This window comes from Cariama cristata, unplaced genomic scaffold, assembly GCF_000690535.1.
Source record: "Cariama cristata isolate BGI_N322 unplaced genomic scaffold, ASM69053v1 scaffold18392, whole genome shotgun sequence".
Classification (NCBI taxonomy): Eukaryota; Metazoa; Chordata; class Aves; order Cariamiformes; family Cariamidae; genus Cariama; species Cariama cristata.
Genome location: NW_009605700.1, coordinates 6,680 through 29,457, shown reverse-complemented (window position 1 = coordinate 29,457; position 22,778 = coordinate 6,680). Strand labels below are relative to the sequence as shown.

At 35.3% G+C, this 22,778-nt stretch overlaps 1 protein-coding gene across 1 annotated transcript; it reads right to left on the bottom strand.

The window, feature by feature from the left end:
• Window positions 1-402: 402 nt before the first annotated feature.
• SLC41A2 (solute carrier family 41 (magnesium transporter), member 2) lies at window positions 403-21,969 on the bottom strand (the record flags this gene model as incomplete). Its single annotated transcript, XM_009696089.1, has 8 exons — window positions 21,273-21,969; window positions 18,465-18,572; window positions 13,551-13,622; window positions 12,542-12,686; window positions 10,537-10,677; window positions 9,054-9,056; window positions 1,054-1,201; window positions 403-482 (listed from the first exon to the last, which is right to left on the bottom strand). Coding segments are annotated over exons 1-8 (1,252 nt in total), but the record flags the coding sequence as incomplete, so codon positions are not given.
• Window positions 21,970-22,778: the final 809 nt, after the last annotated feature.

The following is a 22,778-nucleotide window of genomic DNA, read 5'->3' as shown; positions in this document are numbered from 1 at the left end:
CTGTTTTGAAAATTTGTCCTTGGATGTTCCTAAGAAAAACCTTTGAAATAAAACTTCATATTTTCCTCAGCCATAACCATTTCAATATAATATTTGATCGTTTAATATTTGAATATTAAATTCTTCTACTTCAATACTTACACTTTCAGTTTCTTAATGCATACTTTAGGTTCCTACTTCTCACATTCTGTATCATGTTTTAATGGTTGCAGTAAATAAGATCAGGAAACACTCCTTAAGTGTTGAAATAAACAACAGTTGACATCAAAACCAAACTTGAAATTAATATACCAGATCTTAATTAGCATTTAATTAGCATTAGAAATTTACCACAATAGACTTTTCTCAAACCAAGGTATATCAATTAATATATAGTAGCACACAATCCTGTCAGAGTCTTACCATTAATTACCGGGGTATAAACAACAATTCCAACTAAGTTAGGATCAGATACAGTTGTGTCCAGAATAAGGCCACCAATACTGAAAAACAAAGTACAAAATTTAGAATAGGGCAAGCAGGTACCTTAATTAGTATTTAAAAGCTTTTTTAGCAATCTGTCTTAGAACATCTTCAAGTCACAATTTTCTTCTCAATTCATATTTCCCCCTACCCCATTACCTCATTCTCAGCTAAAGACTAACATCACTATAGTTAGCTATATATTAAAATCAACTTCCTGTATAACAAACACCATAGAATTTCAGTCAATCAGTCCACTTTTAAGATTCATAACTTTCATTGGATTAAATAATCTCTTAGATCAGTGTATAATCTTGATTGGAAACTGCAGGAGATGAACAGCTCACCATTTCCTTCATTTGATAAGGCACACTTCTGCTTAGTCGTGGCCATGGGCTACTGCCGGCTCCCTTGCTCATTCCCAGCTCTGACTTAACTTTGTAACTTCCTCGTTTTGGGAAGATTCAAGTTTATTCACATGCTACAATCTAGAGACTCCTTAAATGTTTCTCTTAAGTACAATCAGGTGTTAAAGATGATATACAGAGACACAGGATGACTATCAAGACGAAGCAAGACAAATAGACTTACCTGCTTATAACCATGGCAGTTATAACAGGCTCCCATCCTGAATGGAGGACAGTTCTGGTAGCTGGGTGTTTGGCAGCTATGACAATCCCCATCGGAGTCAGAGCCAAAAAAAAGGCACCAACCAAAGGAGATACATAGTAATAAGTCTCTAAAACAATAACATAGAAAAAAGCCAAAAAATCTGTTTTACTTTCAAGACATTCCTATACGTTTTTCCTAATTTAGAACTCTAAAATAAACTATAATCTACATCATGCAATTGAGGAATTTTAATAGTCTTTATCAATAGTGTACCTAAAGGTTCAACTACTGTACTAAACAATATGGTTAATATCTGCCACCTGTGATTACTGTCTCCCATCTTCTCAAGGACAGAACTATCTGTAAAAGAAGTAATTTTGAAGACGATTTTTGTATGATGCTTTATGATAAAAATGCAGTAAGAAAGTGGAATATAAAACACCGTTTTGTAACATATCTACCAAAAAAAGAAGAAACTGAATATATCAAAAATGCATTTTGTTTATACACAAATTCATAGCGTATGTACACACTCATCTTTCCAAACCACAGATAATATGGTAATCTTCCCAGAAACAGCATATCTGAAATGATGCAAGCACAATGTGTATTATTGAGACATTTGTATCAATAGCTCAGTTGTTTTAGAACCAGCCTGAGCTTGAAAATTCACAGCCACAATTCCGGTGCTTGCACCTATCCATCAGAACTGCATCATATTTCATAGGAACACAACTGCAAACACCAGTGAGTACCATCATAAAGCTGAGCCTATAAAGCAAACAGCTGCCTCCACAGAAAGAATACTATTTTTTCAGATTACTTGGTTTTATAATTCCATCCACACAGAAGCTATTACAGTTATCCAAGACTTCCTAATTCAACAGTGAGGTAAATAATGGAAAATTTATCCTAATGGCAAATATATGTATATATAAAAAAACTATGCAAACATTCCACTTTTACATATATATAGATTTATGAGAAATGTGGTCCTGTATTTAATGTTAAATACATTTTGTTTAAACTTGCAGAATTTGGACAAGTCTTACTGTAAAATATATTTTAAATTAACAGGTTGAAGTAGTTAATGTAGAACACACAAACACTTTGCCAAATAAGAATATTTAGTATAAAAAAGTATTCTCACTCACGTATTATGTTTTATTACAAAGGCTACAAATTCAAGCAATTACTACTTTGATGTTATCTTAGTGGAGCTAAAATTACTCCTGGAAGAATTGCTGTAGACATTTTAGAAGTTACTATCCTTCTGCATTGACTGGTAACAACCTCTGCAGCAGAGCCAGCAGAAAAGATAGTAAGATACCTTTCACTGGGTAAGCTAAAAGTAGAAAGCTATTAGAATGAGAATGAGACAAAGCCCAAAAGAGAAGTAATTTTTCCTTTCCTTATCTAACTATTCTACAGTATATTATCTCCTTCTTCCTTTCTCGTGCCTTTTTTTCCTCCTTTCTCCTCTTTCTGTGAACTAAGAGGTAGGCCTAATGTAAACAGTTCTTACTCAAAAGAGTACACACAATACATGATTCCTTTAGTTGATAATCATAGTTTTGTTTTATCAAACTTAATAAAAAAGACAAAAATGTATTGACGTGAACTTCTTGAACTACTTACTGCCCAGGTAAAAGGAACCTTCCCGCCACTTGCGATGAAGAAAGATCCCTGTGTGCATTAAATTTGGTCACAGGGAAAGGCATCATTCATTCTGTGTCTATTTACTATAAATTTTGAAACTTCTCTCCTTTTCCCCTCTCCTTTTTTCCCCCTCTCCATCCCCCCCTCCCCCAAGACAAAAATCATACCGTATCCCTGCTGCTTTTTCCTTCTCCCTCTCTGTCTGTTCCTCTCATATGGAACCAAGGTGAGACATTAGCAAATACCAGATGCCCAATAATTGATTTAAAGGTCAGAATGAGAGAATAGCTCTAATGTAGTGTATTTACTAAAATATAAAAAGGCACAAAATAAGTTCCAAGTCTTTGCCACATTTTTGGAGAGGTTGCCAATTTTATTAAAAGGTAAAGTCTGCTGCTCAGCAAAGATCCTCTGTTGCGAACAAACATACATTGCAAAATACAGATGCAATGGTGAGCATTACTCTAATTAATCACTAATTTTTGAAATTCTTTCACTTGTACATCAACAATTAGCCCACTGTACTCTTTATTACAGGACTTCTACCAACACAGGAAAGGAAATGAAAGTTCAAAAAAATATGCCTTTTACAATAATTTATTTTTTAATCCCACTAACAACTAAAGAACTTCTTAGAATGTGTTCATGAATAAAGGGATAGTACCTATCTATCTGCACCAGCCTCCAAGCTCAGAGGCCTAGTCCAAGAATGTAGTCCAAGAATTACAAAGAGCACTTAAAATAAGTAAAGTATATCATATAATTCCTTTCTTCTGGCAGAGAAAAAAAAAAAAGCACACATAGATAAAACTGAAATCAGTCCCAGAATGAACAATGAATACTAACCATGAATTATTTAATAGGTAACTTCTAAATAAATAATAACTATGTAAAATATAAAATATACATACACATATGTCATCCTCCCACAGAAATGTTTTGTAAGAAGTTTAAAAGAAAGGAAAAAAAAGAGAAGACAGTCTCCCTAGTGTATAATGATTCATGAATTATACAAAATAAATATAATTTATATCTGTAGTGCAAGAGGATCATTTCAGAAGTCAGCAAGTAGCCAGAAGCAAGGGCAGCTTTACAAATCTTAGAAAACATGACTAACCCATGGCTGATCATCAAACCTTCCACTAGTTGAATTCAACATATTTTAAGTTAGTTAACAGCAGCTACAGGAAAAAAGGAAATATGCATCCATAAAATGACACAAGCTGTCATGTTTACAGCAAACAAAGCAGAAGTTAGATGAACTTTCAGGAGCATGAATATGTGCTTTATAGCAATAAAACCAAAGTGCATAGTGATATAAAAGACAATGACATGAAATAAAATGCAACCAGTGGGTTGTTTTTTTTTTTTTACACACTAAGATAGGACTTTCAAGACTACTCAGCAATGGCTTAGCTTGCTTTGTCAGCCAACAGCCAGTGAGCAGAATTAATTTTTTTGGTCTTATTCAACATTTTAGTATGTATAAATGTCTTCATTTCACCGTGGAGAAAAGTGCAGAGAAAACTTTCAAAATAGGTTTTATACTCAAGTCCTTCAAATGGAGTTGGACATAAAATGGATTATAAAAGCTACCCCATTGTTGCAACACTGTTGTAAGTTTCTTCTTGAAAAGAACAAAAGCCAGGAGTGGCTCTCAGGAGTGGGTGATCTTCAAGGACAGGACACAGCCAGAGTTTAAATTCTTTTTTAAAAAAATCTTCTGCCATAATAATATACTAGCACTTCATTCAGATTCTGTGTTCCAAAGTGCTAGAGGGAATGATAAATAAACAAACAAATAGGCCACCAACCATCCCCATGCTGCTAAACAAGGAGGAAATCAGGTATGCGTATTAATCTGTTTACAAGTTTTAGACCAGATAACTGAAATTCACCCTGCCCAGGATTTTAAGGCAAAGATGATGTAAAAATTAAGGCAAGACAGTTGCTCTCTACCAGAACTTCAAATTCTACTGCTTGTCTATTAAGTTGAATTAAAAACAGAACTATAGAATCAATTAATAGTTTAGAATTATATTACAGAATCTGTCGTAAGTGAGCAATGATAGACTCCAGTTATCTACTGGACCAATGAAACTACTCAGGTCCAGCCTAATGCTTGGGAAGAAAGTGCAGGACTTTTTTTTTTAGCTGTGCCAGACTCTACTTGTAGAACACCTTACTATAAGAATCTAAAAAGACATCAAACTTGAGATGCATCTTTTAAGGAAGGGTGGGCCATCTTTCTCTTCATACTTAATTCACAGAAGAAGAAAATGTATTCTACAATAGCTGGAGAATGCAAAGAAGGAATAAATGACTCCTTTTTCATGGCTCACCTCACTCCATTTTTGATAGATTTATAGCAGGTTCCTTAAAAGGAATCTCTCTCTACCTGGCTCTGCTATAGAATTTGTACTATCCCACAGTGGAAGATCAACTCCTAAAAGCACTCAACTCTTCAATGAACTCCTGACTGTGACCTTAAATGAAGAGGAAGGAAGGAAGAGGAAAGAGACAAGGTTCGCAACTCAGTCCTTACTGATCTTCAATTACTTTAAGCCCTTATCCCTTTAGTAAACAATGATATAAATCAATCTTCTAGTTTGGAGAACTCAGATGCTTAACATTTCACTCCTTCTGCAGAGTATCTACTGGGATATAATGTTCAGTGCAGTGCTGCTGAAAACAGTGCAACTTCTAGTAGGAATTAGGAGTAAATTGGAAATACACTACTTCAGCTGGTAGGAACCTGAAAATAATAATGTGAATTGCACAATTTGTCTTCTCAACCCGGATCCAACACGCACAAGAGATAAATGCATATATTGAAGCCACCTTTTGTGAGAAAAAAGGAAAGCTTTAAATGAAGTCTTCAAATCATTACTGACAAATGACAAGCAACACGGCCCTCCATGTTTAATATACCGGGTCTTCCCACTCCAGAGCATTCCCTGTGTTCTGTCCGAGGAAGAGGAGGTGGGTGCCAGTGCCGGTCCTGGTAAGCCCTCCAGTGCTCTCCCCAGCTGTGTCACCCCAAGGCACAGCTATGGTGCTTCTCGGGCAGTTGTTAGGACAGAAAGAACTGTTAACTTTTTACTATTTAAATCCCCATGTTTGATAGCTTTGCCGTTATTTTTAAAGCACTCAGATGAGCTTTTAAGAAATTGTCTGTATGATGACGGCCAAATAAGACATTTCATTTGGCCTTAGCCTAGGTAAAAACGCTAGTCTTTTTTCCCTGCCTGTTCAGGGTATGCCATGAAGCATCGTATCAAACCAAAGGCTGAGTACGGGTGTACAGCTCTGTTACAGACAAGCATAAAGCTTGCACATAAATCATTTCCCCCCGCTTCCAGTCTTGTTACCTGAAAACAACTCTTCCCATACAGACAGCAGCCAGAAACTTACACTTTTGTTTCAGTACACTTGAATAATGAGGCTAATAAATCACAGGGGAAAATAGTTAAGTCAGAATACAGTTCAGAGGTGCATCCCACCTGTTTCATTACTAGCCCATCAGCTGTGGGTTCCTTTATAACATTCCCATTGTGCTTGTTATTCTGGCATTGAGAAAGCAGGGAAATGACAGAAAGAACGTAAGAACATCTGTGCTGGCTGAGGCCACAGGTCTCATCTAGTCCAGTATCCTGTGTCTGACTACGGTCAGCAGTTCAGGCTTGTGGAAAGAAGAAAAGAAAATGCCAACTTCACAGTGATGCTTCTTTCAGTGTGCTCTGCCAGCTTCTGCTGCTGCTTGCCTCAGGGATTTCATGACTCAAGTTTCTGTCTGCATCTGTCTGTTCAATACTCCTCAATGGATTCTTCTGTGATTAATTAATCCAAATAGTTTCCTAAAATCACTTTGGTCCTCTTAATACTTCATGGCAGTAAGTTCCACACCCCAATCAAGTATTGTGTAAAAAAGTTTATTTCACTTTTTTTTTAACCTGTTGCCTAATCATTTTGTGAATGCTTCTTCCCTGCCATTCACAACTTTATATACCTCTCCTGAGCAGAAGCTACTCCATACTTTTATTCCTTGTTACTATTTCATAGTTCAAATACATGCATCTTGGAAACCACACATTTCCAAGGGCTTTGTGGTATGCTCTTACTTTAGAAGGACTCTCTATTTCCTAAGAGAAAGAAATACAAAGACATTGAAAAAAAAAATATAAAAAGCAGAAGCAACCATTTTTGTGGTAACTAGATAATTACATACATCACCAAAAGAGAAGTATTTCCAGAAGACCATATAGAAAGAAAATTGGGAGTAACTCTTAGAAGCATACTTGAGCGCACTAATCCTTCCCCCTACACACGTGTGGGATCTTCTTTTCCGCTGCAGTGGCTGACTAAAATGTGAGTGGCCATGACAGCTGTAAAAGTAGCAAAGGATCAGTTCAAACTGGTTCTACCTCTTATTTTGTTCCTCTGAGATATGTTAGGCCATCTGTAATTAGAGATGTAAATTTCTGGAAATGTGTGAAGGGAAGAAAGAAGTCCAAGTTTCTTTCCCCATCTTCTTTTTGGGGTTGAATTGGTTTTGTTTGGTTTGTTTTTAGAGTAAAAAAAAAAGCATGTTTTAGGAGAAACTGAAATAGTAGTAGTAATTAGTTACTCCTTTTAAAAAAAGAAACATATTATCTGTAATTTATATAAAGCATAGGAAGCAGTACTAGATATAGTCACAAAATAATATATGTTGTTATTTACAAATGACAAATGTAGCTACTATTAAAATCCAGGTACTATTAAAATACCAGCGCACGTAACTAAGTTTTGCCTGTGGCCACAATTGAAAAAAAAAATGGAAAGGAGTAGATGAAGCTGTTTAAAAACGGTCAGACTCAGTATTAATGTTTTACTGTCTTTGAGTCATATAGGTTCAACTTAGGCAATTATATAGAGAGCATTACAATGGAAACAAATGAAAAAATCACTGCCATATTCATTGCCATGTAGTTTATAACAAAGCAAAATTTTAAAAACCAAAATGAAGTTTGACCTATAGGGCATAAGTTTCTAAGAAACTTAATTTGAAATGCTTGCTAGTTAACATTTAAAGCCTGAAGTCCAGCATTAATTACTTTAAATCAGACATGGTTCCAACCAGAATAAATTTTAATCATAACCCTAGCCCCAAAACTAATCTCAGTGTTAATCCAAATTTGGCAACCTCTTCCAACTCCACAGCTACCCAGACAGCTAGTATATGCCAATAATCCTAGCTAACTCTCTCCTAGCTATCTCCTTCCCATCTAGCTGGGATACCAACTTCCCTGGCATGTCATTGACCAACATAAACCCTAATTTTGAACTGAACTCCAATCAGTTCCAAACATATCAATTGTTGGGACCTGAAATCTATTTTAAGCAGAATAACCCAATGTTCCAGTTTAGTAAGATTTTTGGGCATAGCAATAAATCTAGATAAGCAGTCTCTAATGAGCTAAACTCTAATTATTATCCCAGCCTAGCATTAGCTAGAGACACCAAATTTCATGAGAACAGAGGCTTCCTCTCTGTTTTTCTCATCAGAGAAAAGAAAAGAGGTTAAAAAATCTTTACCAATTTTCTTGTCACTGTAAGTCTATAAACTTCCTTAAAAGAAGTATTTAAAGGAAGTATTTGAGAAATGGGTTATTTTAGTAGAACATAATATGAAGTATTTAAATATCATTATGAAATAAAGAATACAATTTAAGTTTTAACAAAAATAAAGAAAATATAAAAAATGGCTGTATAGCACACTGATACATTTAAGCTGACATCATGTCAACACCTTCTATCTATGAAAAATCAAACACTGAAAATATAAAATCATCATTTGAAAACTAAGAAACAAAATGGCAAGTCACACCAAGGTAGCTTGAGTCTTATTAGATACCTTTTCTAACTGATGCTGCAATACTTACACAGAACAGCTAAAATTTTTACATAAAAAGGCTTGAACAATGAACATGGATGTAAACAATATATGTGGTGATATCAACATGTCTGGTAAAACAATTAAGGACAACATAAAATTTGGCCTGTGGTATACTATATTATAATTGTCTACAATTATGTCTTTTAAAGCACAATATACTTTAAATAGTTTCTATGGAAGGAGTCAGCTGCAGCAATAATTTAATTTTAAATATTGTTCTGAACACTATTCTCCTCCTGTAATAACATGTTTTCACACTTTTTACTTATTCATGGGGGACATGAAAAAGCAGAAAAAAAAGACTGATTTTTGAGTTCTTCATGCTCATTTTCCAAGCTCAGATCTCCTCTGTGACAATCAAGCATTTCATTACATCAGCTACTATCTGAGCGTGCTTCTAATAATAACTATAGTCATATTCATTTTTAGCAGACATTGTGATGATGAACCTTCCTCAGTGGTCTGCTCCTTTAAGAGAGCAGGATTTAGACAGTACAGGTCTTAGAAATCAGAAAAACAGTTTCAAAGGGACTACAGAAACATGTAAATAACTAGTAGAAAAGAAGAACTGTAGACTGAAAAAAAGAGTCATAAGAAAATTAGTTTGGAGCTGTTTATGTATAATTCACCGGTTCACAGCTATTAGTGGGAAAGTAAGCAAACAGTAAAAAAAGGTCATCAAGAAGTGAGACAGAATTCGTGCATGAAGTAGGATTAGATCATTGCCCTCTGTAGTCAGTAGTCAACAAAGACCTCTCCTTTGCTCCTTAGCTATTCCGAGTGGTTATACATTTTTTAATCTTTCATGGTAGAACTGCTGTTCTGAAGAAAGCTACAGCTAAATTAGCAGATTTATGTTTGAAATACAGCCACAAAATTTATAAGACAAAACAAAACAAAGACAACAGAAGAGAGCAGGGCCATTATTTGGAGAAGCTGAAAGTGGTTACTTGTTTTACTGAAAAGCAGAAGAAACATTGGTAAAATCAAACACAGGTGCAGGGAACAGCAGGGAGACATGGAATTGTCACATGGTGAGGGAGATAAAGAGATAGGAAAGAGCTGAGGAAACTGGTATTGGAAGCTGGAGTAGGGGAGATGAGGGAACAAGAAAGTAATTGCAATGGGAGCTGGAAAGCACTTGGAAGGAATCAGAAGGAAACTCACAATAGTCTTTGCGTAACTCATTTAAAAGTCGTAGCAATCACAAAGCACAAATCTATCTAAAATCAGGCTTCACTTCTTTGAATACATACTTGTCAACTGGCTTTGTTACTCAAATTAAGTAATTTGAGTAAATTATTTGTATTTTGATTTCTGGGCATAGCTGCAGCTTAAGATGTATTTGAATAGTGTCTAAAACCACACCCTAACAAAAAAAACTCTCAAAGAAGAACTCTCCCAGCAGCTTATCAAGATATAAAATTCAACTCCTTCCCCTCAGTGCAAGAGGAGAACAATTCAAAAGGACTCTGGGAAGCAAATATTTGATTTAGGGGTGGACATTCAAGAAAACTTGGATGAAAACAGCTTCCCTCTCCCCCAAGAAAGCAGAGTAAATTCAGCAACTATAGTTTCCAATTCACATGTAGATTGACTGTGATAAAGTTAAAGTAAGAGTCTTTCAGTTATTAGTAGACTGTGCCGAGATTGTGGGTAGTGACTTCTATCATCTTAAAAAAATGAAAAAAAAAGAAAAAAAAAAAGATCATGGCATAATATTGCAACCTAAGATTTATCATTCAATGGTATAAATGTTGACAAAAAAAATCAAACTAAAAGTTTTTCTGAACCTCTCCCCACCCTCCTAACCCAAAAGAGGTTCCTAGGGAGACTTACACACTTAGAAACATACTTACCAAGGCAAGTATAAAGACCCTGACTTATCCATGCTAGTATAGCAAGAGTGATAAGATCTCCAAAACTTGCTGCTATAGGAGTGGCAACATTGTCAGGATTAATACCAGTCTTCTTGGATCCAACAATAACTCCAACCATTATTATTCCTAGATTCAACAAAGACGACAGTACAGTAACCATATCTACTGTTGTAACTCCACAGAAAATTCCAAGATAATGGCAATTTCAAACTTAATAAATAAGAAGTCAGTGCTGTTGTCCCAGGATGATTGTTCTTACAATCTGATGTCTGCATTCTTAAGTGTTAACCATTTTTAAAAATGAGGCTATATATTAAAAAAATACAGTAAGTACACACACAATAAAATCAAGAACCATCTGTACAATGAACTATTTTGCTTATGGTTAGAATTAGCACTATTGAAATTGTAAATCAGTCATTTCCTGAAGAAAAAAAATATGCAGTATACTATTTCTACACCCTATTAACTTTTGCTGACTGAAATTTAAATTACGCTAGGCTGAAAACAACATAGTATTAAATACTTTGACATCTGATATTGTGCATGATTTCCAGTCATGGACTTAGCACCAAATGTCAAGAAGTTACATTATAAATTAAAAACAAGATAACATATAAAAATGTTACTTGCTACATAGTTAAAAAATTTTAAATTAGGGATGCTGATTTCAATTTTTCTTCTTATAAACAGCCACACTAACTTTTAAAGAGGCATTTCCCTGTACTATGCAACAGGCTACTAAAAATAAAATTCACATTGTTATTAACAGTCGTCTTTGGCATAACCTGAGTAGTTTCCCTCTCATCATATAATACACATAAGAGCTTCAACTGTGTATGCTATCCTTTATGTTATTTTAAAGAATTTTTGAATAATTGGTATTATAATTTTCATGTATTTTAGCAATATTATGTATTATAGGCTACATTAGCAGTTCACTTTCAGAGAAACGGCCTAAAGAGTTACACTCCATGAAATTCTCAAAAGAAAGAACTGAAACGATTCTGTAGGGTCACAATATTTCAAAAGCACATGTTTCATGTGTAGGAGGGTGAAGCTTAGAAAGTAATTTCCTGTGCTGGCCCATCACCAGGTAACAACAAAAGTTTCTCTTCATGTCCAAATAATACATTAGAAGTGGAAAAAATGCACTCATGTTCCCCAGTTCTCCTGCTGCTCTTAATTCTGTGCACGATCAAACTCAATGGCTTTGTAGTCACTAAAAAATTAATTCCACGCAAAACTATAACAATTTTGTAATTTTCACATAAGTAAGCTTATCAAATTAGTAAAAAAAGGACATTAAACATTTTACTTGACTATGTATTTTCATTAAGAATATGTCACAAGTGGAGGTACTTTTTTCCCCTCTTATGTCCATTAAGTACTGTCTTTTATGGTCAAATGTTTCCTGACAATTGGGAAGAGAAGATTAAATTCATCACGCCATATGGCTTCAGACAGACATTGGCACTGTTTGTAGAGGGGGACTTGAACTTGGCTCAAATCCTTCACATAACAAGCCCATTTGTTCACTTCGGACACAAAGCAGAGCACAAACTAACATAAGCAGTATGGGCAACCAGGAGCCTTGTATTCAGCTAAGCTAACATCCAGGTTCACTTGAGTTTAACTACAAATAAGTTCTACCTGTTTAGTACTAAGAATATATTTTGTACATTAATGAAAATAGAAAGCAGGAGAAAAAAGTTCTCCATCATACTAGGTAAAATCAAAACCCATACTTTTTGGTTTAGATATGCTCGGGAGGTCATGCAAATCAGAACCTTTCCAAAGAATATGACAGGAGAGGAATGCAATATGCAGGCCTATATGGAAACTGCAAAAGGCTACCGTATCCTCAACTGTGTTCCAGATGCATTATACCTTACTGGATTTAAATTTGTAAGGAATAGTAATATAATATACATTCAGCCTCCACAGAAAACTAAATAACTGTAAAAAGTAACATATATACTCCTTTTACCTTGTAAAAGAGAAGCTATGAAGGCAGTTGCTACGCTGCTAGAACACAGGAGGACTGAATGATCAAAGCGGTATTTGCCCTCTGGAATCCAGCCCAATATAACTGCTGCAACTGCTGCCAGAAAACCAACTACCGTTGCCTGAACCTGGAAAAGAAAAAGAAAGTGAAGAATTCTTAAAATAATTGATAGACTTAAGACGACTGCAGAATAATTTTCTGTTATTCTTTTGTCCCAGCTACAGTTATTTGCAAGGTGTAAAGGGACAATGCTCATCCATTTTGTAGAGATGATGATAACCTTGGATGATCAAGAACAAAAATCTTATGCCAGCAGAAAAGCCTTTACCAGCATTTCAGAGACTCAAGAATAACAAAAGTAAAATCAGGGAAAAGAGCTGAGGATTTATCAGAAGCCAATGCCTGAAGAGGCCCCTAAGCCACTTAAAACAGCAAAGTCACACATAAACATTTCACCTATTTTTTGAGCATGTTGTACTATCACATATCAACATGAAATAGTTCTTAATCTTAAGAAACAGTTGCTTTGGAGAACAAGCACCCCTTTCGTCAAATGACGCAGCTATTTAAAATATTGTTTATTATCCAAAAGCTCTATCACATACTTCCTTTAAACATTAAATCCAATGTAAATACAGTACTGAAAACATTTGAGAGGTCAAATTTAAAAGGTTTTGCCAAATCTGAATTTTTTCTCTGATCACCCTCAGATCCTCTCTCAGAAAAATTAAAAAGGAAATACCCTTGGTGCAGTCACGAAGAATACTTTACCTCTTCTCCTGATAAATATAAGCTCATATTGTTTTAGAGAAGAACTACACTGTTCAAAAAAAATCATCATGCAAATATTGTATGTTAAGTATGAGCCAGTGTAGTGGAGCTAGTTTCCCATTAACACTGTCCATCTCCATACTTACCAATGTTTGTGATGGACTTTTACAGTAACTTCACTCACTCACAAGAGTTAATCAAATAAATCCATCGTATTTACCTGTTTTAAGGCCAAATTGCCAATTATTAGGTTCCATTTCTCAATGGGAGAATCCATTTTTCCAATATTTACCTGTCAGAATTACAAAAGAATTTCAGACATCTGGGTTTAAAACTGTATTACTTGAAAATGTGATAACAAGGCAGAAATCCACAAATAATTCAACTCATACAAAGAAAAGAGACATGTTGAAAGCAAGCTAAAACCAAGTTATTCTTTTTTCAAGTCAGGCATTTCTGTTCATTTTAAATTGTACTTACAGTGTCTATCCAAAAGTAGCTAAATCTGATGCACTTTTACATAGTAACTTGTTTAACATTAGCTTACTGTGCACATTACATTCCAGCAATGTCCGAGCATCACCAGTGATTAGATCAGTGGCTGGAAGGGAAATTTCTCAGTGTTCAGTCACTTTAAACTGAAATCGTTTCTATGGTCCTTAAATTCTATTAGCCAATAGAAAAATGTGTAGATACATGTATGTGTGCACACACACATGCTCATGCAAGTGTGTTAATTGATCGCAACGAAACTACCTGCATAGAGAAACTGCAAGTGCTTATGCAAGATCAGAAACCACATCTGATACTGTTTAGTATTCTAAATTTTCATTTATACTATACAGCTAGAGACTTATGATGCTCTAAATGACGTAAGTCCAGTCCTAAGGCAGTAGTTCGAAAAACAGCAAATAAATTATTCAAAGTACATACATACTCTTTTATAATCCATTTCCTACTTTTACTTTTTTTTTGAGTTAGAGGACAAGATCTGAAGAACAGTACATACCACTGAAGTATGACTACGATTAAAATAACTTCCTTTTTGAGGTAACTGAACAGTTTTTTACATGTTGAGCACAAATTTTAGTGGTTTTTCCCATGGAATACTAATTTATAAGGTAACATACTTCTCAAAACACAGAAAGTCTTAATATATGTATTTTTCATCTTTTGATTTCTTTCCAGTTGGTTTTACTTCCATTTCTTTTCCATTTTGTAATAGTAGCGACTTGTGAGGAACAAAGTACTAAAAGAAATGCTAACTTAAAAATGTAGAAATATAATAAGGTATTTTATCTCAGTCTACACTATAATCATTTTACAGTGTTCAAAGTACAGTCAAAGCTCCGCAAATCCATGCATTAAGTTTAAATATTACAGTACTATTTAAGCAAGTACAGGTAAGAATCCTTTGCATCCTTCTTAAGTATACATGCTAAATGAGCAAAATGGGAGGGTACAGAGAGCTTCACTCTTTTTCTCCTTTGAAGAAATTTTGGAAAAGTATCCAAAAAAATCCCTGTTAAAACAGCAATCTTGCAAAATGCTTAATCCAGCCTAAAAGTGAGCTGCTGCCAAATGGCGTAGCTCTTCTCTTCCCTAGTACCAGCTTCATGTTCACGTTTTCTTTCTTGAATCAGATCTATTAACTCCATAAGTGAGCTCACGACAACATAAATTTGCTTGCTGGTTTGATGGAAAACGCTTTTTTTCAGGGAGCAAAAAGGAGTTATCTTGTACAAAATCATCTGATCCATCATATGCAACCATGTAACCATGCACAAATGCTTTTAGGGTTTGGAAACGAGAAAAAAGAGCAGGACCACTCCTTTCAGCTGCAGACTTCCATAAAGTAAGATCAAGTTTATTGTGATACTGTGGACCTAAACAAAAGGTTTGTAAAGTCATATTGCTAATGCCTAACCCTGATAACACACAGGCAAAACAAGACTCTGCATAAGTTTACAGGGATGACTGGATGAGTAGTGTTTTGATGTTGGGGATTTTTTGGGGTTTGGTTTGGTTTTTTTTACCTTCTCTTAAAAAATGAAAAAGGATTAGGGAGAAAAGGGAACAGTGTGAACTAAGAGAAGGAGAGTGACCCAAACTACAGAACAAAGCTGAAGAATACAAAACGGACAATATAAATATTGTGCTTGAATGAGCAGTTGACCTAAGTGCACCTCACACAGCTATGCCAGCACAGCAGCGGGCGGAGGGAGAAGGGATTACATTAACACTAACACCAAAGAGAAGTACAAGCTATGTCCTAGAGTAGATTAAAAACACAGTCTTGCGACACATTTAGTGAAATGACTGGTTCTAAAGTGGATGGCAAATTGTGAGTGACCACTAAGAAGCAGCTAAAGTAGGAATTCGGGCAACAAGATTAATGAAGGTGACAAGACAACACTTGAAACCAGGTGTGTTATGGATAACAGAATCTTGCTAACAAGAAATTACTTTTTGGCTGACTACATAATTGCAATGAAGTAAAGGTAATTAGTTTACAGCCCCAAGAGCATAGACATGTCTACAAATTCAGATGCAATTATAAGCTAACTGAGCAAGAAGGGTATGAATTAGCTCCAATGCTGAACTCATGTTAGACATTTCCTCCTCAAAAGGTAAAGCTATTCACAGGGGCACAGTCTTCCATTTACTGTAAAGGCAGTATCTGGTGGGGAGCCAGCTAGTGCCAATCTAGGTCAGAGAAGGGAAGATTAATCATACAACTGTCTCCAAATAACTGTTTAGATATGCTCTGAATTAATACACTCCTTCTGTTTTCACCTAGGATGAGGATGACAGGACTGAAGATTGGCACTGGTAGATCTTGGACTTGGTGTACTTTCCATTGTGCAATACAAGCACTTTAAATCCTCAGGCCATGAACTATACTAGTCAGGAACAAATTAAGCAACAGGTCAACACAAACACTCCTCAAACTAAATCCTTTCAGAATAGACTGAGTCTTGGCAAGAGCTTGGGCTTCAAATAGCCATATTGGCTCTGAAAAATCATGTTCAAGACATCTACAGATCATGTTATCACACAGTTATGGCGATACTCTGCAGAATGCCATTTTGGGCTGAAAGGAGTGGCCTGAACCTCATGATGCCAACTTTAGTTAATCACTGAACATGCAGCCAGTACTGTGGAAATGCCAGTATCCTTTATCTGTGTGTATGAGAGGAGGATCAGCTCCTTGACTTTTGGCAACAGTTGATGGATAATAAGAACCGAGGTCAGGATTCCCAGTGCAGGATGAGGGTCTGCATGACCCTTTTCTAAATGTTCCCTGAGAGCTGTGAGGTAGGTTCACAAATGCATTGTTGAGGATGGGGAAATCAGCCATTGATTAGCCCAGAGAAGTTCTGGAGTCCTGATCGGGAAAAGGTCATAAGCTCAATTGAGACAAAGAATTAAAGATCTCATTAACTGAAGCAGAAGTGGTGGAGCTGATTCTGATCCTTTTTTTTTAAGCCTTCAGTAAGGCACTGGTAGATCTTGGACTTGGTGTACTTTCAATGCTCAGGCCATGAACTGTACCAGTCAGGAACAAATTAAGCAACAGGTCAACACAAAAAAAAAGTAAGGTAAAAACCAAAAGTATTCATGCCTGACAGTAAAGACAGTAAGGTTTAAACACAAGGTATTGTTAAGGAACAGTAAGAATACTCAGAAAAGTAAGAGCATTAAAATCAGACAGAAAACAAGACTGAATTGCTAAGGCTGCCATTGATAAAGACACAACTAAACATGTCAATTCTTACGAATGAAAGAACGGATATGGGGCAAAAGTAATCGATTTCTATAATGGGCACGACACAAGCAAAGCTTCATACGACTGCTAAGGCTATGTCCATCACTGTGTGCATTTGGGCAATAACTCAATATAATGTAGCAATGACATTTATTAATGACAGAAAACTGGGAGACCTTGTCAATACAAAGCATTGTAATATCGTACAAAACCTGAATGACCTTGATTATAGCAATGAAAACAGATGAAATTCAACAGTAGAAGTGCAAGGTCATGCACTTATGGGCTAATAATATTTCTACCAGAAGATGGGAGTGACAGCTGGAAATAACACAAAAGGAGAAATACTAGCACACAGTAATAGATCACAAAGTGACTGTGAGGTCTCAATCTGACACTGGTAGGCAAATAGTACATATAAACCTAGAAAGTTTCAAGAGCAATTTTCAAGAGAAATAGGGAAGTACTATTCTACAAAGCCATAGTAATTGGCCAAAGCCAATTATATACACCTTTGACCAAACATTTTCTGGAAAGATCCATTCAAGTAAGAACAGGCAGAGGGCAGAGGCCTTGCTGGAGAATGGAAAAATTATCTTACAAAGGAGAAATACTGCATGGGCAGTGTCTTACAGAGACACCCAGTTCAGGTACCAGAAATAGTTTAGCCACATTATTAGAACATTCTGTTCACTATAGTTATTCACACACACACAAATATACATGGTAAAGTAATCTGGCTTCCTTAGGCTAGAAAAATGAAGGGATGGAACATCCCCTGACATTCAGAAAAGAATCATAATAAATATTTAAGAAAGAAGACATAGAAAAAACCTAGTTATGTTATGTTACAGTGTTGACATACACAAAAAATAAGCAGATCCAACCAAAAAACACCACCAAAAAAAAGGAATAAAATTATTTAGCCAGAAAGCTACAAAAGAGTTTCTTACAGTTTGATCAACAAAGGTCTGGAGTAGCAATGTTAGTAATGCTTTATTTTGGTGTCACACAAGTGGTCTTTAGAAAAATGTGTTGAAAACACACTTTTTGTTAGCCTATTCAAATTTCCTCAAGGCCAAAGAAATCTGTCAACCTTACAGAACACACATGTAAATCTCAAAAATCTACTTTTATCTGTTCTGAATGATGACTCAGAAGAGACTGAAGAAGTAAAATTTTAATGTGTGGAGATTAGAAGAGGGTCGCCTTTTTAACTGCCAATTTAATAAGAGATTCAAAGAGCCCCCATAACAGTCAGATTAAGCCATAAACATAAACTATTTGTGTTCCAAAGATTTGTTTTCCTTCTGAAATATTTACAACATATATCTGAAGAGCGAAGGGGAAGAGAAAGTTACTTACAGCAGTTGACAGCCGGGATGCCAAGGTCATTTCCAAATTCCCTTTGAGACCAAGAAGTGCAGGAACCAAGATAAAAACTTCAGTAACATTCTTGAACACATCCCAGTGCTACATAAAGGATACAGTGGGAAACATTCAATTGAAAAGTTCTCTTTAGACCATCTGCAAAGTCTTCAAAAGATTCTGTAACTCATAACTTAATCATCTAAAAAGGAAAATTAATCTTTTTATATTAGACCTAAAAGTCTAAAGCCAGAACTGTTACCTATTTAGATAAAATAGATTTATGACTGGATATTACTACTTCAAAGATGAAATTATCAAAAGAGATACAAAACTTGGCCTTAAAACAAACCTGGTTAAAAAAAGATGTCAGTAATTTGAAGTCTTTTTTTTCATGACTTTAAAATAGTACCAGGTACTAGGACTGTTCTCAAGTTCTGTTCCTAATTTATAACAACATTTTCATCTTTTCCCTCCCAGCTGTGTAGAAACCTCAAACAAAACCAGCAAGAAATTAGTTGTCAAATGAACAGAGTCTGTAAGTGAAAAATGCTTTTCTTTATTCTTTTACTTCTAAGTGTGAAATTTAAAACAGTACGGTTTTCCAAAACCCAGATTTTATAAAGCAAACTCTCCCGTAATTTTTTGTGCACGGAGTTCTCAGCACTGAAATGCTATGCTACTTTGTGTGTCTGTCAATCCATGTATTTAATTGTAATCATTTACCAACTTTAACTAAACTAACAAAACTGTAAATTGTCTTTGTATTCAGGGATTTGCAATCATTTAAATTATTATTTTAATTAAAATAAAAGGATTCAACTATCAAATGTAAACAAGATCTGAGAACTACCTATATGTGAAGTTACATATGTATTCACTACTGAGAAAGAACAGCCATTAAATGGTTTGTAAAAAACAAGCTTAGAATGCTTTATTCTCTTCACATTTTCATCTTCAAAACGTGTTCTGTCACATTTCAAAATCCTGCTTTACTGACATCGCAGTTTAATGCTTAGTTTAAGGTGAAAAAAGGTAGTACTGACACTAGTTACTTATTTTTGCCTTTGTGTCACATCTCTCTTATTCATGGTAAGCTGGATTGGGAAACCAATAAAGATTAAAAGTAATATAGAAGGAAAAATCAAGATATATCTCAGTCCAGCTCAAAAATCAGCTATACAAACACATTCCCTTAAGAGAAGGAAGACAAGGTGAAACATTTGGTTGGAAGTCAGTAGTGACAGTAGGCTCAACTGCCTCTTTTGGCTGATCATTATATTGTGTTATGCAATAAATCATACATTAACAGAGTACAAACACAGCATCTGTACAAAGAATAAACTGGTAAGGTGTAAATGAACAAAACACAAGATTGGTGTAAAAAAGTGCAAGGAAGCAGTAAAGTTTGTATGTCAATTTTTATTTTCCTTTTTCTTGATGTATTAAAGTGTCTTTTCATTGCAACTGATTGTAGTCGAAGCTTCCTTTACTCTCTCAAGATTCTGAGTGACAAAGATTGTCACCTCTTACCCCTCTTTAATTTAACTTTGTAAACTCTTTAAGTGTAGCTAAAGAAAATCCTAAAGCTGCATGAAACAAAACAAAAGAAAAAAGCAGATTAATATCTCTACTGTCTTTCAGTCTGAATATTGTGCTTATTTCATATTTTTAAATAATTTGTTGTGAATCTACTCATACAGGAAGAGAGAACTCATGAGGTTTGCATTTATAAGAAATTTCTGTTTGTAAAAAAAATTAGGTAGGAAATAAAAGTAAATATAGCCTTCAAAATGCAAAGAGAAGGCAAGAAAATAAACTAGTCCAGTAAACCTTTCTTAACTGTTACTGTCTGCACAATTTTCTTCAAATATGACTGCTCAAAGAATTATTTCATAGGCAACTGTTACTTCTAACTCTGCTGAAATGCTGCTGACATCTACAACTGTGTTAAACTAGAAACCAGTCCTAAAAATGTTCCATATCAGTAAGGTCTTAGTGATATAATACTCAAAAAAAGGTTTCAAAAATATTATTAAACTTCAGTCTTAAAATCGAGAGAAAGTTCTAATTTATCTTAGCCCTGAATAACTATCATCAGTTAAATCTGCTACCACAAAGATAATCCAGCTTCTCTGGACCTACTAGAATTATATTTCAAGGTGGACGTGACTTTGCAGCCCTGTTCACACCACTGATGTTTGTAATTCCAAGTGTTCGCAATACCTAATGTTATATAAAAAAGTCACTTGCATACACCTGAATACTCAAAAAAGCTCTAAATCACTCCATAGGAATTTCATATAGCATATGAATGTAATGCACACTTTCATATACCATATGTATTATCATGGACCACATCTACACAGTATTTCAGAAATTGCATGGACTTGAAGCACACGAGGAGATGAGATAATGCAATACATTCTTCTAATCTTTTTTAACTCCTATATAGTGTGGCATCATGGTTAATTACAACTCCCACTTGACTATGTATACATTTATTAGTGTCGACAGAATTTTGAACCCTTATTATTCTTCTATCCTTAGTTAAAGCAGAAGGTAACAGTTTCATTCACCAGCTCACGGTGGCTAAGTCACAACACTTACCAAGGCTTGAATGACTCCAAATTAAACATTGGAACTGTCAAAGATGAGGTTTAGGGAAAAGGAGTTCATAGTAGCAGAACCATACACAGACTCAGTTACTCCTCAATATTGTAAACATCTAGAATATCACACATCAGAATTATAAACCTCACAGACTATCTGTTAAAAAAAACACCTTCCAAAGCAAATACCAACCTGTACAATATCCAAAACCATTCCAGCAGAAACAGTTCCAAATCCTGCTAGCAAAAAAGGTACAAGTATTTGTAATGCCATAATACTACTAGATTCTTTGGGTTGTTTTCTACTTGCTTCCACAATGATATCTTCATTACTGTCACTAGATAGGTTGTCTTCTTGCAACATGGCATCTGTTTCTGAAGTGTCCATACCATCACAGTAATTATAACTGGTAAAATCATCATATTTAGGGCTACAGCTAGATGGGCTGTGTCCATTACTACCATGAAAACTTGGTTCTGAGAAGTGATGGTACTCTGTGTGTTGTTCAGACCTAACATTAAAATTGTGTCCTGCTGGTTGTAAACCATCTTGCCAGATACCATTCACTTTTTTGTGTCTTTCATCCTGGTTTATTTGGTAAACAACAGGAACCATACTCAAAAGCAGCCTCAAAAATTTATCGGACTGAATTGTACTAAGATTTATGGTCCAGTTTACAAAACCTTCTGTGTCATGAACTTTCCTATTTGTTTTGGAGATGGTAGATCTGCCTTTACAGTTAGTCATAGTGTACAGAAGTATAGGTTGAAAAGCACTTTGTTCTTCAGATGTGAGCGAATAAATCTTGTAGATGAGTCATCAAGTGCCACAATTGATGATTTTAAAATGGATAAACCAAAATGATCCTTTTTTGCATGCAAAAATGTTTTCTCATTGATCTCAGATCTTCAACAACTCCATAAGCAAGACTGGATCTGCAAAAAAGTAAAAAAGTAAAAAGTATATATTCAAGCTTTAAAATATTTTAACTCTATAGAAGACACAAGATACTGATTTAAATTTTCAGATCACCCAGTATCTTTCCGAAGCAAGTATTTGTAGAAACACCAATCTCCTCCAACATTTAACTGCCTAAGTTGAAAGAAATTAGAAAGTAAAAAGGGAAAGTTGGTGGGTGAGGAAGTTTCACAAACAGGTGTACTTTTCAGTGAAAGAAAGACACAGCAACGTGGACTGTAAGTGAATTGGTGAGGGCCTAGCTTCTGCCTCCTTGAAGTCCAAGAAGTCAAAGTCTTCAGGCAGATGCTGTGTGTAGCCCTAGACTTCCAGCGGCCTTGAAGGCAGTAGGTCCCCAGAGACAAGTATTTCTGCAAGGTGCAAGGGTATGGACAAATGGAACCCATACGATGCACTGTGGGGACAGTGTTGTTCCTCCCACTCTATGCTAAAGGCAAGGAGCCCAGAAAAAATAAGGAAAAAACCCACCAACTTTCAAAACACTATCAGAGGTGGTAAGGCCAAAGCAATATCCTGGGTAGCAAAGGCCTTATGTGTGACAGTCCCCGCCCTCCATCCTCACAAAAAGATCACAAACCAATATTGATATGACCAATTCAAAAGCATGCTAATTTAAAATCGTAATAACCGATTTTTCTCTGAAGCAAACATACAAATTATGTTAAATATAAAAAGCAACTGTATACATAATAACACTGGACATTTCTTCATAAAATACTA